General features: G+C 46.4%; 1 protein-coding gene across 6 annotated transcripts in view; it reads left to right on the plus strand.

Annotated features, from left to right (window-relative positions):
* The first annotated feature begins 71 nt into the window (after window positions 1–71).
* RALGPS1 (Ral GEF with PH domain and SH3 binding motif 1) overlaps window positions 72–15,247 on the plus strand; it is a 168,654-nt gene continuing 153,478 nt past the window's right edge. For 4 of the 6 annotated variants that reach the window (XR_006415633.1, XM_044439834.1, XM_044439837.1 and 1 more), the window contains exons 1-3: window positions 79–160; window positions 9,370–9,496; window positions 13,529–13,636. Coding sequence is in view for 5 of the 6 variants with exons in the window: in XM_044439834.1 (XP_044295769.1) it covers window positions 9,440–9,496; window positions 13,529–13,636 (165 nt within the window). In the remaining variant the exon portion in view is untranslated. Of the gene's footprint in view, window positions 161–4,633; window positions 4,764–9,369; window positions 9,497–13,528; window positions 13,637–15,247 lie in introns of all 6 variants that reach the window. The other 2 variants (XM_044439835.1, XM_044439836.1) reach the window with 2 other exon arrangements.

The following is a 15,247-nucleotide window of genomic DNA, read 5'->3' on the forward strand; positions in this document are numbered from 1 at the left end:
GTCCGTAATGCACGAAATCAAGCTCTGCAGGTGTGCATTCCATATTTATTTGTTTTTTCTTTGTTTCTTTTCAGAGAGATCTATTCTGAGAGATGAGCTGCAATGCCCAACTTATATTTGACTGTCTATTCTTAAAACTGGAAAGGAAAATACATTATGGGTAAGTAAAGCTGCTTCTATTTCTTGCACCGAATTGAAAACCCATTGACTGGAAGTGTGGCCACATCTTTCAGAGGGGTTTAGAATATCTTACTGAACTAAAATTGTCAAGATTTGAAATCAGATTGCAAGGTAAAGAATCTGAATAATGTATAATATATTGACACATTAAATCTTAATGGGAAAGTATATGGTTTTATGTTCTATTAGTTCTATTTGACATGCACATGGTGGGCATGCTGTGAGCAGAGCCGGCTGGTGCCGGAGGTCAGACTATATGGCCCGGGAGGCCCCTTCTGACTCGCTCTGTTTCTATGTTTCTAGTCACTCTTAAAAAGGCTTCTATGCTTATTACATGTGAAGTACCCTTCAGATGGAGACATTCTAGAAGCTTCTGAATCCCAGGTGCTGCATGTATATGCAGCAGGCCAGGGGGAAGTTTTTTGTCCAGAAGGCAAACTGCAACGGGACTCCAAAAGCGTCTAGAACAGGGGTCTCAAACTCGTGGCCCGTGGGCCAATTGCCGGGACGGGGTGGGGCATGGGGGAGGGGCCCTGTGGCCTTCAAAGTGCCGGCGGCACCCGGGCCGGCCTCCGGATGAGCGGCCCACCACCACCGCGGTGGTGGAATACTTGATGCGGCCCAGCCTCACCCAGACTCTACTTCCAGCAGCCCCCAGGTCAGTTGAGTTTGAGACCCCTGGTCTAGAATATCTCCATCTGACAGGCATTTCCAAAGCAACAAATACAGAAGTCTGTTTGCATACCCACGGCTCCAGATCAGAGGCAGTACGCTATGCATACCAGTCATTTGGAGAACCTGGGTGGAAGAATGCCGACCCTGCTTGTGGAATCATGTGGGTAGCTGGTCTGCCACTGGGTGAACAGGTAGTAAACCTGCCAGGCCCTCGATCTGATCCAGAGTAGCCCCTCTTAAGTTGACAGGGACTGATGCGACGTAAAACTGTGCCATTCTCCCCAAGGACTACTAAGTTAATATTGGCACCCCGGAAGTGTGTCGGGGCCTGCGGACTAGGCGCGGGCAAGGTGACAATCGGTACCAAGTGGGGCTGCTTCCAGTCTTGCACACACCCTCGTCCACTTTACGGACTGACACTTTGCACATGTTCAACCCACAGTCCCCTCGCTTGCAGTCCACCCCATTCAAGCTCAAACTTCTCTCTACACAGAGAAAGGGGGCTGCCCTTTTCTCAGCCAAAAGAAAACAAAGCGATCTCGCCGTGGAGAAAGAGCTCTCTTCCTACACAGCCCTCCTCTTCGTTAGGAGAAAAGCAATCAGGAATGCATAGTCATTTAGCTTCTCCATGCTGGCTGTGTGGCTTGAGGATGCTGGAAGTTGAGCTCTAACGACATACGTCATTCCTCCTGTGGAGCACACTCAGTAGGCAATTGAGTTACGAACATTTATTTAAGCAGTTTGCCTTGCAGACAATCACAGCGAAGCCTTTGGAGAATGTCTAAAATCCAACCTGAGAGCACTGAAGATGGAGATGGGCTTAGGCCATCATTTGTGACTTGCTGAGTGGATGCTGAACGGCCTTGGTTCTAGATGAAATTAGCTAGCTTTGTGGTAGCCACTAGGTGGCGGTGTTGAACAAGGCATGGTTTTAGGGGCAAGCTTTTCGGAGCTTGTGGAAAGGTTAAGCCTTTAAAACCAGAAAAGGGCCTGCAGAAACGTTTGTTCATCAGGGTTATACTTAGAAAAGTTCTCAGATTTAAATGTAAGGTTGAATCATTTGTTTGATTCGTTTTTAAACATTCACTGCTTTTTATGCACAGCTTTAATGAACTGAATTTCCAGAGTGTAGTTGCCTTAGTCTGCTGCTTCTGTCCGTGGCAGTCCTAACTCATGCAGTTAAATACTACCACCAGGATATTTATTTATGTATTTATTAGAAGTATTTTATGCCTCTCAGCAGCTAAAAATGCTTCCAGAGCTGCCATTTGTGGGAGGAGGAGGAGTCTTAGCAAGAGAGCGCTGTAGATAAACCCGAAGTCTGCATCACACTGAGTGAGCCTGATGCGAGGGGCTGTATTCCAAATACGTATTTCCATCTTGCATCACCACAGACGCTTCACAGTGCTTTTGATAGTCCTTTTGCTTCAGGAATTAAGGAGGAAGAAAAATCCCTACCCAATGTGTGCGCCCACTTCAGACTTGTTTCATACACTCACAGCATGCGCCCTGCTTGTTCCTCATTTTTGTAAGATCAAAACACCCCACAGGTTAGCTCTGCACCCTTATCTACACCACTTCCAGTTCTGTTGGGGTGCAGCATTCAGAACTGTGCACAGCATTTCAAGTGTGGTTGCGCTCGAGAAATATATAAAAATATTACGATATGGGGAGTATTATTTTCAGTTTCATTCCCCATGATCCCAAACATAGAATTTGTCCTTTTCAGCATCTGCACTCTAAATCAGTGTAAGCACAGGGTGATCCTTCCCTGGTTGTGCATTACTAAACCAGTCACACACACACATTCTTCTCCCCCAATGCACATCTTTTTGTAGTTCTTATATTTAACTGCATTTACCATTTTAATACTATTCTCCTCGTTTACAGAGGTTGTATTGGGCCATTTCAGAATCCTCCCCAAAACCATGTGGTGTCTTCCTCAGGGTTGGTCTGTCTGCTTCTCCATGCTAATTCCCTAAACACAAGCCTGAGACTTAGTTCTCTTACACAACTGGGATTTACTGTTTAACAAGCCTACCTGTCTGGAATCTTTGAACAGAAACAGACCTATTAATTATGTCCTAGATGATATAAATAGACACGGAATTTAACTGTAGAATATTTTGTTTCTTGGAAAGTCTCTGACTGCACAGACTATTCAGGCTGCAATTTGGTGTTCACTGACATGCTGTTAAAGATTCTAAGGGAGAGGTAATGATGTCGGTGCCCGTTGTTGATTTGCGTCTGCCAGCTGATTTCTTGAGCCAGAGAATCACACTCTGAAAGGGACTTCACTCCAGGAAGATCCAGCTAATGGCATGACGTGTGGAAAGCAACATTGAAAAGGCCACATTGTAAGCCTTTGGGGCACAGACCTTTAAGTGTCGGTAGTTTTGGAAAGGAACTTCCTGTGGCTATTTGGTGAGGGTTCTGGAGTTGAACTCTTTCTCTCAAACAATCTGCTGCGTATTAAGGAAAAAGACGTCGGTTTGCTTGCAGCTGGTATACTCATTATGGCTTCAGTGCAGCTTCCCTGTATCATTTCATTAGCTAACTTTTATCACGGAAAGCCAGAACTTAAGCTGGACTTGACACAAGGTCGCATATGGAATTTTCTTGTACTTTCATGAGAGCATAATCTGAACCCTCACACACCAAAAATTCAGTCAGGAGGCGGACAAAGGGGAGACAAGGGAATACTTAGTGGAACTAATACAAAAGCCATATTTTTAAGTTCCTCCACTTCACTGGCTCATTTCATATACAGTAGATAGCAAGTTAATATCAAAGCCCTCCATGTTTGCCTGCATCTCTTCAGTGCTTGCATCTGAATCATGCCTTTCTCTGTGTGTCCTTCACGCCTCCAACCTTATCTCTTAGCCATCCAGAGGCATCTGGCTCCCTCAAGTGCCCCATCTCATGCTTCGGAACTGCTGCTCAGAACACCTGCATGACGTCACCTTTCTCCTTTAACACCCCCAATTTTCCACGAAGTCTTTGGCACAGTTCTCTAGCTTCACACTTTACAGTAACCTAAATTGTGTAACTGGGACAAAGGGACGTTTCCCCCCTTTGCCCCGGCATCCACTTCCTTTCACCGGCTCTGTTTTCTCTTCCATACTGAGTTTTATTTATGTAAAAAATTATATGCAGCTCTTCGTCACAATCTTTGCAAGTAACAATGAAACAGGAAAGAATGTTAGATACTAGTCTTCCCAGGGCAGGTCTCTTGCATTTTCTGATGCAAATCGCTGAACATGTTAATGGTGACATAATTAATCATAATCGATCTACTCCAGAATATTGGTGTCGAAGTAAGACTTGGTCCTGGGATGAGTCCAGACAATCTGCGGTCATGTTTGTGCTAATGCACGTGGGTTTAGCTAGGAAAAGATTGAAGAAGTGATATGAAAAAGGAGATGCATCTCCAAACCCCATTTATTTTTTCCTAAATCCCCATTTTTTTCTTATTAGCAACATCATTTATTGAACTTTTTATCCCATGTTTCAGATGGTTTACTGAACTAGTTTTCAGAGCCATTCACATCAGTCAGAAGGGGAGACCGGACCCTGCAGGCTAAGAAGACAAGGGAGGAGAGCGGAAGGGAAAGGGAGATCCATGTTTCAATGCCAGAACAAGATGTGGTCTATAAGAAGATATTTAAATTTGTTTCAGGCCAGGCCGATATTTCCATGCTGATGCTCTTGCTTCAAGAGCAATTGGTGCGCATTTTGCTGATGGATGCGACCAGAGTATTTTCCCTTCTTTCCACAGAACTCCCTGCACCTTCTCTGGCTGATGGGCACTCCAGGTTGGTCCCTGCCTTGGCATTCTGTATTCCGGGGAAGAGGGAACCTCCCAGTGGCCTCTGGTGGAACAGAGTGCCTTCCCTTCTGTTCTCCAGGTGCTGTTTGTGTCCTGTAACAAATATTTACAAAATCACATCTTAAGAATGAGAAAGTTACCCTGTGTCCTCAGCTACATATATCTAATACTGCCTAGACCTGAGCAGCACATTACGATCTTTAGCCAAGCAGCATGGGGCATTTCAGGAGTACTGAGGTGCCCACGCGGGGGAAGAGCAACAGGCACCCAGAGGGCAGAGTGGTCAGGCAGAAGGGCTGTTAAAAAGTAGAAACCGCCTCAAGGGGCCCTGGCAACTGTGCTTGCGTTCTTCTTCTGTCCTCCAAAGCAACATGGAAGCAACAGTGTGAGTATGGTGGATGTTGTGCTTCCTTGTTGTGACTCCAAGAGCTAAACTCTTGGAATGGAAGGGACAAACGGACCTGGAAGCAGATAGTTGAACTCCCGGGCATGGAAAGCATTCCTATTTGAAGCCTTGCTTTTATGGGACAGGGTTTTGTCATTCCCTTCTTCCAAGGATCAAATGTGGAAGAAGCGGTGTAGAGGATAATGGTGCGGTTTGGTTTTCCTGCCATGGTAGGTAGTGTAAAAACACAGAGGACAAGAGGGGATTGTGTGCGTATTCTGAATGGAGGTTCCTAATTTGGATGGTAGTTAATCTGTTTCCCAGCAGAGTTCTCAGTACTTTCCACACAGTATTTTCCCTTGCCAGGTTTCTAGCTAGTCAAATAAAGGAGGTACTTGGAATACTTGACAGCAGCAGGAATCTGGCAGACAGTATGGTATCGGTGGATTCCGCAGGTCCCAGGCCTGCCAGCCAGTCCCCCTTTACCTCCTGTGAAAGGACAACCAGTGTCCACCAGATGCGCTCTTTTCTTTGCCCTGATGCCCAGGCCTCTGTTTGGCGTTCCTTCTCACGCAAAACGGAATTCTAGGGTCAAAATGTCATGTGATGCTTAAAAGTGGCAGCGAGGCTGAGCTTTTTGGTAACAAAAATAAAACATCTCCATCTAAATAAGGATTGCCCCTTTTGCCTGTCTTTACCCAAAAGTATGCAGACGATAATACGGGTGTGGGAACTAAAATGCTTAGACCAAGTGTTAGCATTGCAAATGAATGAAAACTGTGATTCCCATAGCATGCATGAGAACTTGCTAATAAATATATAAGCAAGTTCTATTGTTGACCTCTTGTGAAAAGGAACACTTCTTTGCTGTCTCTGTGCATCGCTCATGTGGCCTCGGTACCAGCGTGGATTTCACACATCCCTTCCCTCAGCGCTCCCGCAACTTGGGGTGGTAACTTTGCCAGGGAGCTTCTCTTTGTTCAGCAAGCAACAATTCTGCAAACTCTTGATGTTTTGTTTTTGTTTGGCGGGGTTGCTCTCATCACTGCCTCACCTTTATTTTTAGTTTCTTTATTTTCTGTACTCCTTTCAAGCACCGTGTGGCACAGGGCATGAGGTCGCATGGGCTCCTTCCACAAGCAAATCCACGGGGAAAGTACACTGCCTCTCACAATGGCCAGTCTCTCTGCCCCCTTTGGCTTGAAAAAGGGCATCGGGCAGGCCAGTGCCCATCTTCTCCAAAGCAGGCCAAGCACAAGCAGTCTGGCAGAGGAAAGTCCCCGTGACCTTGGCAACCTGCTTCAAGCCTTCGATATGGATTTGCCACTACCGACTGGCTGTGCAAGCCAAATCTGAACAGGACGCCCCCTGCTTCTCCAAAGTCAGCTTGCTGCTTTCCATACGAGCGATGCACAAAGGTTGCGAAGGCAATGTGGCCGGGACCTGAAGCTGTAACACCGCCCCCCCCCCCCCACCGCTGACCTGTTTGTGAAGAGCAGCCTGCAGGTGCCTACAGGACCGGGACAGACCTGTCCGTTCTCGCACGGACTGGGGCCTCGCCCATCATGCAGCACAGCTGGAGCTCTGGAAGGCTCTCTCAGAGGCTTCCTTGGGCTGCTCCGCTGGATCCCAGAAGTGCAGTTTTTCCCCTCTGGTTTTTCTGCATTCTGCTTAGACGCCCCAGTCCTCTCAGTCCCGGTGGCCCAGCGGTGAAGGCCTGCCCTGCATCTCGCAGGCCTGCCCGACAGAGAGCCCGCTTACCGGAAGTGTGGTTCCTCAGGCATCAGCCTGCACAATCGCCCAGCCTTCCCCCGCTCGAGTGTCAGTCTCAGGCTTGTGCAGTGCAACTCTTGAGGTTTATCCCGAGTGTTTCTCTTGGTTCCAGGAGTACAGTGGGGTCCTAAGTGGCAACCTGCCAGGGAGGTGCGGACGCAGACAGTGGATCAGTGTTCCCGCTGAAAATCCCTCAGCTTCGAACTGGGGTCCCTGTGGCTGCAGTGCGTGTGTGAGTCGCACGAGGGGCAAGCATCCTGGCTTTTTCTTAGCACGTGTTAGTTGATGACAGAAATGGCGAGCGGAGTGGAAACTGGATTGCATGTTTCTCCAGGGAAGCTAGATGGCTCGAATCCTCAATTAGCCTGTTTCATGACAGGTTCTGCCATGTAGTTGCTTGTAATGTAATAAGAAGTATCTGTTGAAAAAGAAGCCTGTTTTCTGTAAACAAAGATGTGGTGTTGAATGGAGCCAAGTCATTTCGAGTCATTAAAAATGATACTTTGTTCCTCTCTCTTTTTTTTTTTACTTACAGGCATTTGGAACTGTAGCCATAAGTTGCTATTCATAAATTAGTTGCCTTTGTCAGTGGCTAGACTCTAAATGGATTTATGAGCAGATGCAGTTGGCTCCCCAGCTGTGGCAAGTGGAAGATTAATTTCTGGCATCTCAAAGGACTGAAACGGTTGTTGCAAAATGGATATTGTGATGGACATCTTGCCTGCAGTGCCAAAAAGCAGTGGGATTCAGTGTCATTAGGGTACACCTTAAGGAATGTCAAAGGCTGGGGTAGCTTTCTAGCGAATCAAACCAGTGCACAAGAAAAACAGTATATCTACTTGATGTGAATTAATGTCTACCACTTTTTCTAGTGCTGTTGCTCATCCTTGGTAGGTTGTATTACTGATGCTAATGCTACATCAACTAGCCGTTGGTCATTGAGACAGAGTATATAGTTTTGAGAGAGATCAAATCTAAAAAAAGCATCAGCTCTTGGATGAAACGAATGACTTGATTATTCCTGTTTGGGTTAAGACCTGGTCTCAAGATAAAATTGGCCTCAGTCAAACTGTAGGAGGGCCATTTCCAGGCAAGGGATAGGGGAGTGCAACTCAGCCAGGTTTTCTGAGATCTGTGTGTTTGTTCGTTTGTTTTGTTGCCCTGCTGGACCATCTTTATGAGTTTGGGGCACAATGTTGTGGAGAGTCATCTCTTCCTTGTGAAGCTAGTTCCAGAAAATAAAACTGGGTGGCTGTGACGGGGGACCTCAGGGTGCTATCTTCTCTCCAGTGATGTTTAATATTTATTGGCAGATCTGGAACAAAGTGCCATCTGAGTTTGCTGATAACACGCAGTTGTATTTATTTGTAATGTCTTCATTAGGAGAGGCTATGCACGTTTTGAACTGGTGTCTGCTTGCAGTCATGGGCTGGATGAAACTGAAAACTTTATTATTTATTGGATATATTTTCTGCCAGCTTGGCCCAGTGGCCCTTTAAGATCTAACAGAATCCTGGTAACATGGAGATTATGTGGGTATATAGTAGGTATATAGTTTTCAGGTCTGGGAGTCTGGTTGTTTACCTGACCTGGATGGACCGCCCTTCCAGAACTGGCTGTGCAGATGGGCACGACTGCTTCCCCTGGTTTCCCTTTCACTTGTCACAGTGCTGGTGCAGAGCAGGACCACAGTGCTTTGAAAGGTTTAAATTTTCCTGCTCATGCCAAAATCCCCCCCCCCAGAAGAGGAGCCTGCATTAATTCCATTTAACCCCACCACTCTTGACAGGAGGAAATTCAGGACAAAAACAGGGTGGGTGAAGCGTAAAGTGTCCTTTCCCAAGGCACTACAGTCCCAGTCTAAATCAGGGCTGTGCCCGATTGCAGGAGATTAGGGAAATGTGTCAGCGATTGGGTGAATGCTTGGCCCCCTCCCCAACAATGTGAGGGGATCCCACTCAGTTTGGGAGGAACGCTTCCAAGGAGATCGACTGAACTAGCAGATTAAGTTCATTGCTGGTTCCCCCCCCCCCCCCGCCCCCATCCTAATGTATGGAGTTACCTTTAGTATTTCTATCCTAACTTTTCGTGGCATATGTTCTAAAATGAATCAGTATTGTAAATAAAGAGTTTGTTAAAATAGCACCCTATGTACTTGCGAGAAAGTCGTACAGTGCAGAAAAATTTTGGACGCTCTAAACAGGCGGGGGGAAGGGGTCTAGAGCAGGGCCTCCCTCCACGTCCTTGTAATTCATACGTGAACAGATGAAGGCAGAAGAATTCCGCCAGCCGGTCATGAAGAATGTAATGGAATTTGGAAGCAGCTGGCCTCTGAATGATGTAGGACTCAAGCTGCGTGTAGCTTTATAGGTCAGCATCGCCATATTTCCAACGTGCGTTGACTGTACGTGTGCGCCTGGCACCCTGGCAGGCCGACACTGTCGCTCATCTCTCCTCAGCTATTTTAATCCTCCCTGCGGGTTTTCCCTTTTAAACCAGTTTCTCATACAATCTATTTGCCTTGCAGCAGTTCTCCATTCGCCATATTGTGTCACAAGCGATGGCTGAGCTGAAGTTTCCTGCATCCTGAGGAGAGTATGTATAAAAGGAATGGCCTCATGGCCAACGTGACAGTGACCTCCGCCACTCCAGAGGTACCCCCCTTTCAAATTCTGTAACAAAGATCGCCGCACATATTCCCATTTCTTTAAGCCTAGTGGCCACAGTTCGTCTGTTTATTTAAGGGCTAGTATAATACTTAAAACAAGCATTTTCTCTGTGAAAATTATAGTCCTGCTTGTCTGCAGTTCCTTCCAATATTTGGTTAAATATTTTTGTCAGGTGCTGTCAACTCATCTCCAACTTACGGTGACCCCATGAATGGACCCCCTCCAGAGGGTCTCTTCCCTGACAGCCCTGCTCAAGGCTGTCGCTTCCTTTATGGAATTGATCTGTCTTATATTCAGCCTTCTTTTTCTTCTGCCTTTCCTTGCGAGAAGGAGTGATCCTCCCTCGAGAAGAGGCAGTGCTTAGACCACCCTTGACCGAGAAGAGCTTAATAGCTTTCGGCCGGGGTCAAACTTTCCTTTCCTGGGCAAGGTCCATGAGAAGGTGGTGACCACACAGTGCCCTGCACTCTGGGATGATGCCGATCATCCAGTTACATTTCAGTGAGGGTTCTGGCCTGGTTTTGGCATGGAAACAACCTTGGGCACCTTGTATGGTGACTTATGCCTGGAGAGAGATGGCCGGGGGTGGTGGGGGAGGATGTGATGTTGTTGATATTTGTTGGTGGGGGTTCCTCTGACTAGAGGAAGGGTGTTGTATTCCCCCAGAGGAGCAGCTTTGTGGCTTAGGGTGCCTCCTGCCAGCTTTGGCGGGTGGCCCTGCTCCACCCCATCTGAACAGGGATAGCCTGGCTCCAGCCGTCTAGCCTCTCTAGTCTCAATTAGTGTGGGGCTGCCCCTGAAGACTGTTCCGAAGCTGCGGCTTGTGTAGAGCACAGCAGCCAGACTAATAATGGGGACCTGTAGGTCTAAACATGCAAGACCCGTTTGGCATGCCTCTGCCCCCCGCCCTTGCATCAGCTGCCTATACGATTCAAGCAGCTGGTTTTCGCCTGCTCAGCTTGGGACCACCATGCCTGTCAGAATGCCTCTCCCATTCACAGATACTGCCACACTCTGCCTCCGGGGTCTTTCTCTGAGTGCCAATTCCAAGGAAAGCTCGGAGGATGGCAACAAGAGAGAGGACTTTCTCCCCAATGGCCTGCCCTCTGTGGAGCAACTACCCCATTGCGGCCCGCCTGGGACCAGCCTTGGCATCCTTTCTGTACTCATTAAGCGCCCCTTTACGCGAAGGGTGCTGCAGATTCACTTAGCCATCCAGCGGCTTGAGGCAATTCACCATCCCAGACGATTTTCATTTTCCAGAGTCGTTTTTACTGTATATTCAAGCTGTTTAAATGTTGTAAGGCCGCTTTGGTTTTATGGTATTTTTACTGTGTTTTATTGTCTTGCTTTTATGGCTTGGTCTAAACCACCCAGAGAGCTTCAGCTGTGGGGCAACATAGAAATGAAATGCCTAACAGCAACAACATTTTTCAAGAGAATACGCTTCCCCTGCCTCAGTCGTTAACCTCCTTTGAAGTTCCGAGGCTCTCCTGAACCATCAGAAAGGCTTTTCTCATTACGGATTTGTAGGCAGGATGGAAAATGTGCTCCTCTATCTCACTAGATAGTCACATTGTCCAAAAAGGGTTTAGGGCACTCCCAGGAAAATTGCACTTGGTTCAAGAAGAACAGCAAGTGTTTTTCTTCCTTGGCTGCTCATTCTTTTTGTGCACATTTCCGAGGGCCACTCGCTGCTCTGCTGAATTTGCAAAATTGGATTAGGTACAAATTTAATAGATAATGATAGAACAAGTAAAATATATCTATCACCAGGCATTCTTGTTTGTTTTTCTGGCTTCTTAAATATTTGGAGAGATGTCATTTGGGCAGTTTTGTCAAGATTTGCTCTAGATATAAGATATTCTCTGCTTGTTCTGTTCTTAAAGAAAACACTATGCTGGGGCCCAGGATCCCCGTGGTATCCAATTTTGCATGCCAGAAATTACTTTAGGAAATTCTACTTTGGTTTTCAAATACTTGAGTTATAGCAGCTAACATTTAATGTCTTGCAGATGGAAATAATTTGGTTGTCACACTTTTGCAGACTAACAGAGCAGCCCTGTGCATTTTTACTTGGGAGTAAGTCCCACAGTGTATAAGGCCACTTACTCATAGATAGGTGTGCAAAGGATTATAGCCTAAACCTCTTTCCACCAACCAGTCTTTAAGTTCAGCATGATCAAATGTCCCTGTTATAGGAGGGTATGAAAATATTCCTATCATTTGTTAAATACAGCCATGATTTTAATTAAACTGAGAGCTTCAAAATGGATCCCTTGCTTGATTTTCCAGCCATTAATGCCTTTAGATGTATGTTCTTAATGTTCTGTGCTTAAGTGAGAAAAGGTTCCTTCTATCCTCCAGTTTTAAATAAAAACTCATAGTGGTTGAACAGGATCTGGAAGATCTGAGTTCTAGTCCCCACTCAGCCCCAAAGCTCAGTGGTGCTATTTTAACCCTTGAAGCTCCACTGACAAACTTTATTTCTGCAACCCATTGTTCTTAGGGAGATCTACTAAACATGTCCATTCAAACCCATAATACAAGGTTATGAAAATTGCCCTTTCGTCAGACTTGTTCACTTCAGATTTTTGTGGAACTATTTTTGTGGAACTACTGGGATCTACAGTGGGCATAAATAAGTAACTAAACCGCAACAGAAGTGTGCAGATCCAATCTGGTCAAAACTGATCCAATTTAGTAATCTAGTACTGCTCATAGAGATCTTGAGAATTAAAGTCTGCAACCTTCTGCATTGGCTGAAAAACAGAACTGGCCGCTTTTTTAGGGTTTCTACCATGAGTCCAAACAGCAGGAATGCACCTGCCTGTCTTTCCCCCCATCTTACAGAATCACTCTATGGAGAGGTCACAAAGATTCAATAGACGTTCCCTTCCTTTTGCAGCGTTCCTTCGTGATTTAGCCTCTAGGCTCAGATCCCCCCAATCTGAGAGGTACTTCTGATTTGGTAATTACTTGCCTATGTGACTTCAGTGGCTGATTGTAAATGATCGAACGCTAAAGGAGAATTTCAGCACATAAAGATGGTTTCTAAGTAATGGCGTAGAGAATGAGCCGTGACAATAAGAGCTTAGCTTAGTAGGGCGAGCTCTTTTGGACGTCTGCGTGGGATTGCAGCTGCCACTTTCTAAGCGGTGACCAGTCACTAAAGGACTGTGGCCCGACATCTCGTGCTGCCTGCCTCGAATTACCTTTGCAGATAGCTGTGAGATGGATCTGCGCCCCCTTGGCAGCCCCCCTCCCAACGGCTGCCACCCGGGGCCTGGCCTTTCACCGCTTCCCCACCGGCTGAGGCAGGCGTAGTTCTAAAAGTCGCGTGCTTGTAGAAAACTTCCTATCCTAGACTGGGCAAGGTATGGCTGGGAACGGACTAAATTAGGTCGCGGGGCTGAAGTGTGGTGCCTCTCAACACCACTAGGCCCATCGGTACTTTTTGGGTACTTCGCTTGGCAACCCCTGCTCTTAAATTTTACTTTTTGGGCATTTGAATTGGAAGAGAAGGACCTGTGAGAGTGGTACGCAACCTCATAGTCGTCACAGGGTTATCTTTGCCGGTTTTCCTAATTTAACGAAGCAAAGGCGTGCAGCTTGACTAGTGTTCTTCTTAATGCTGGGAAAACAAATGTAATAGTTGCCAGTAAGAACGAGTGGAAATTGTTTCTCTTCTGTTCACTGGTCGGGAGTTGAGGACCTCCCTTCAAAACAGATGCTTTAAGGAACTGAAGCCTCATTCCTTAAACCATACTGGTGTATATCCCAGTCCTTAAATCAGAGGTTATACAAATGTTCTTTTGCAATATCAGCACTCAGGTCCACGCCAGAAAAACTAGTTCAAAGAGCCTTTATAAACAATAAAAAATAAGGCCAGGATTAGTGAAAAGTAAACTGAGATGAGGCTCAGCTTTGCTTTTTTATTTGTGGATGTAACCTTTAACTAATCCACTGACAGACATCCATTTCCTATTTAACCCCTTTTATCCTCTCTTTTCATAGGGCAGCAGCAGTTCTGACTCTCTGGAAGGACGGAGTTCAGATTATGCCCATAAAAGTTACGATGCAGTTGTATTCGATGTATTAAAAGTAACTCCAGAGGAGTTTGCCGTAAGTAAAATTACTTGTTTTCACGTTAATATTAAGGTAATTCTAATCAGGTTCTCTTTCAAATCTCAGTAATAAATTGGCTCACAACAGCTTTGCCTGGAGCTTTTCTTGATCACACATCCGGCATTTAAGTCTTTGTGCACAATTGCAGCACAACTCTTGCTTGCTTCAGGGAGGCTGTCCCATGATACAGCCCCAACACCATGTTTGCTTTACTTTCCAAGGTGTGGGTTAGAGATGTAGCAAATATATTTATTTAAGCTATTTTTATCCCGCTCTTGGTCTCAAGAAAAGCTTCTAGAACAGCTTGCAGTCAACCAGTAGCAAGACAGTTCCTGCCCCCAGACTTAACACATCACAGACAAGGAAAAAGATGGGAGTGGAAGAGGAGACGATTAGCTAGGCGTTCAGCAGGGCTGGTGGAATGGCTCTGCTTGCCCTCTTTTCTTCTGGGGAACAAAGGGACGGATCCACTGGCACAGGCTGTGAAGGCCTTTTGCCAGCTCTTCTCTCCATCACTCCATCTTCTTTCCCACAGGGCTGTTAATGTTACGTAGCTCCAGGGGCCTGCAGCGGCCTCTGTCCGTCTCCGTTACTGGTGAGGTGTCGGCGCGGTGCCCGTGTCACCTTCCTCTTCTCGCTTTTCCTCCTTCCCTTCTGATGAAGCAGTTACTATAAAGGCGAGGCGTTTCCTTCCGCTTATTTTGATGGGCCTTGCCTCAGTCACCCGTGCACTGCTGACCTCTCTGCAGCAACCTTAGCTCTGCAGTTGGCCCTTGCTTTGCATGCATGAAGTCTCAGGTTTGACACTTCCAGGTAGGGTAGGAACAAATGCCTGCTTGGAATCCTAGGGAGCTTCTGCCGCTCCGTGTGGAGAATGAGGCAGGTGGAGCAATGGTACGGTTCAGTATCAGGCCGGTTCTGAACACCCTGGCTGTAGCTGGCTGTCAGGAGCTACCTTTCAAGATGGTTTGGAAACATAACATGTTACAGAATAGAAGTACTTCTCTGTAGGTCAGGAGAGCAAATTGGAATCTGGTACCAATATTGTACTGGGTGCCCGGCTTGCAGGCCTAATCAGTTTTGGGTCAGGTTATTTGATGGACAACCTTCACCTGCATGACCTGCCACACCAAATGGGGGAGCAGTCCCAGAGATTTTCTGGGGTGCCTGTAAGTGCAGTGAACACAAGGGACCCACGTTGTGGGATCTTGTCACCACTGGGGTATGAGAAATATGGGAATGTCATCCATTCAGGCTTTCAAATGGACCCTGAGGGCCCGTTTGTTGGAGCTGCTATAGGTGGTGTGGGGTTCACCAATTTTGGAGATGCCACCAATTTTGGGAATGGTCAGAGCCACCAGTTTCGTGCTGGTCTGATCCAACATGCCTTTTCTCACATTCATACCTTCTTACATGCTCTTAGTCAACTATTCGGTGCTAATGTTAAACTCATTTTACAGTAGCTGCAAATAGTTCTCATTATTTTTAGGGTTACCATGCAGGGCTGTTGCCGCTCGTCATTTTCTTGCTCCTGGAGTCTCCTACAGTTTCTTTATGATAATTTTGATAAGTTGATATTTTTAATTGTGGTGATGCAATGTGTTTTAT

Source organism: Varanus komodoensis, unplaced genomic scaffold, assembly GCF_004798865.1.
Source record: "Varanus komodoensis strain SLA01 unplaced genomic scaffold, ASM479886v1 scaffold36, whole genome shotgun sequence".
Classification (NCBI taxonomy): Eukaryota; Metazoa; Chordata; class Lepidosauria; order Squamata; family Varanidae; genus Varanus; species Varanus komodoensis.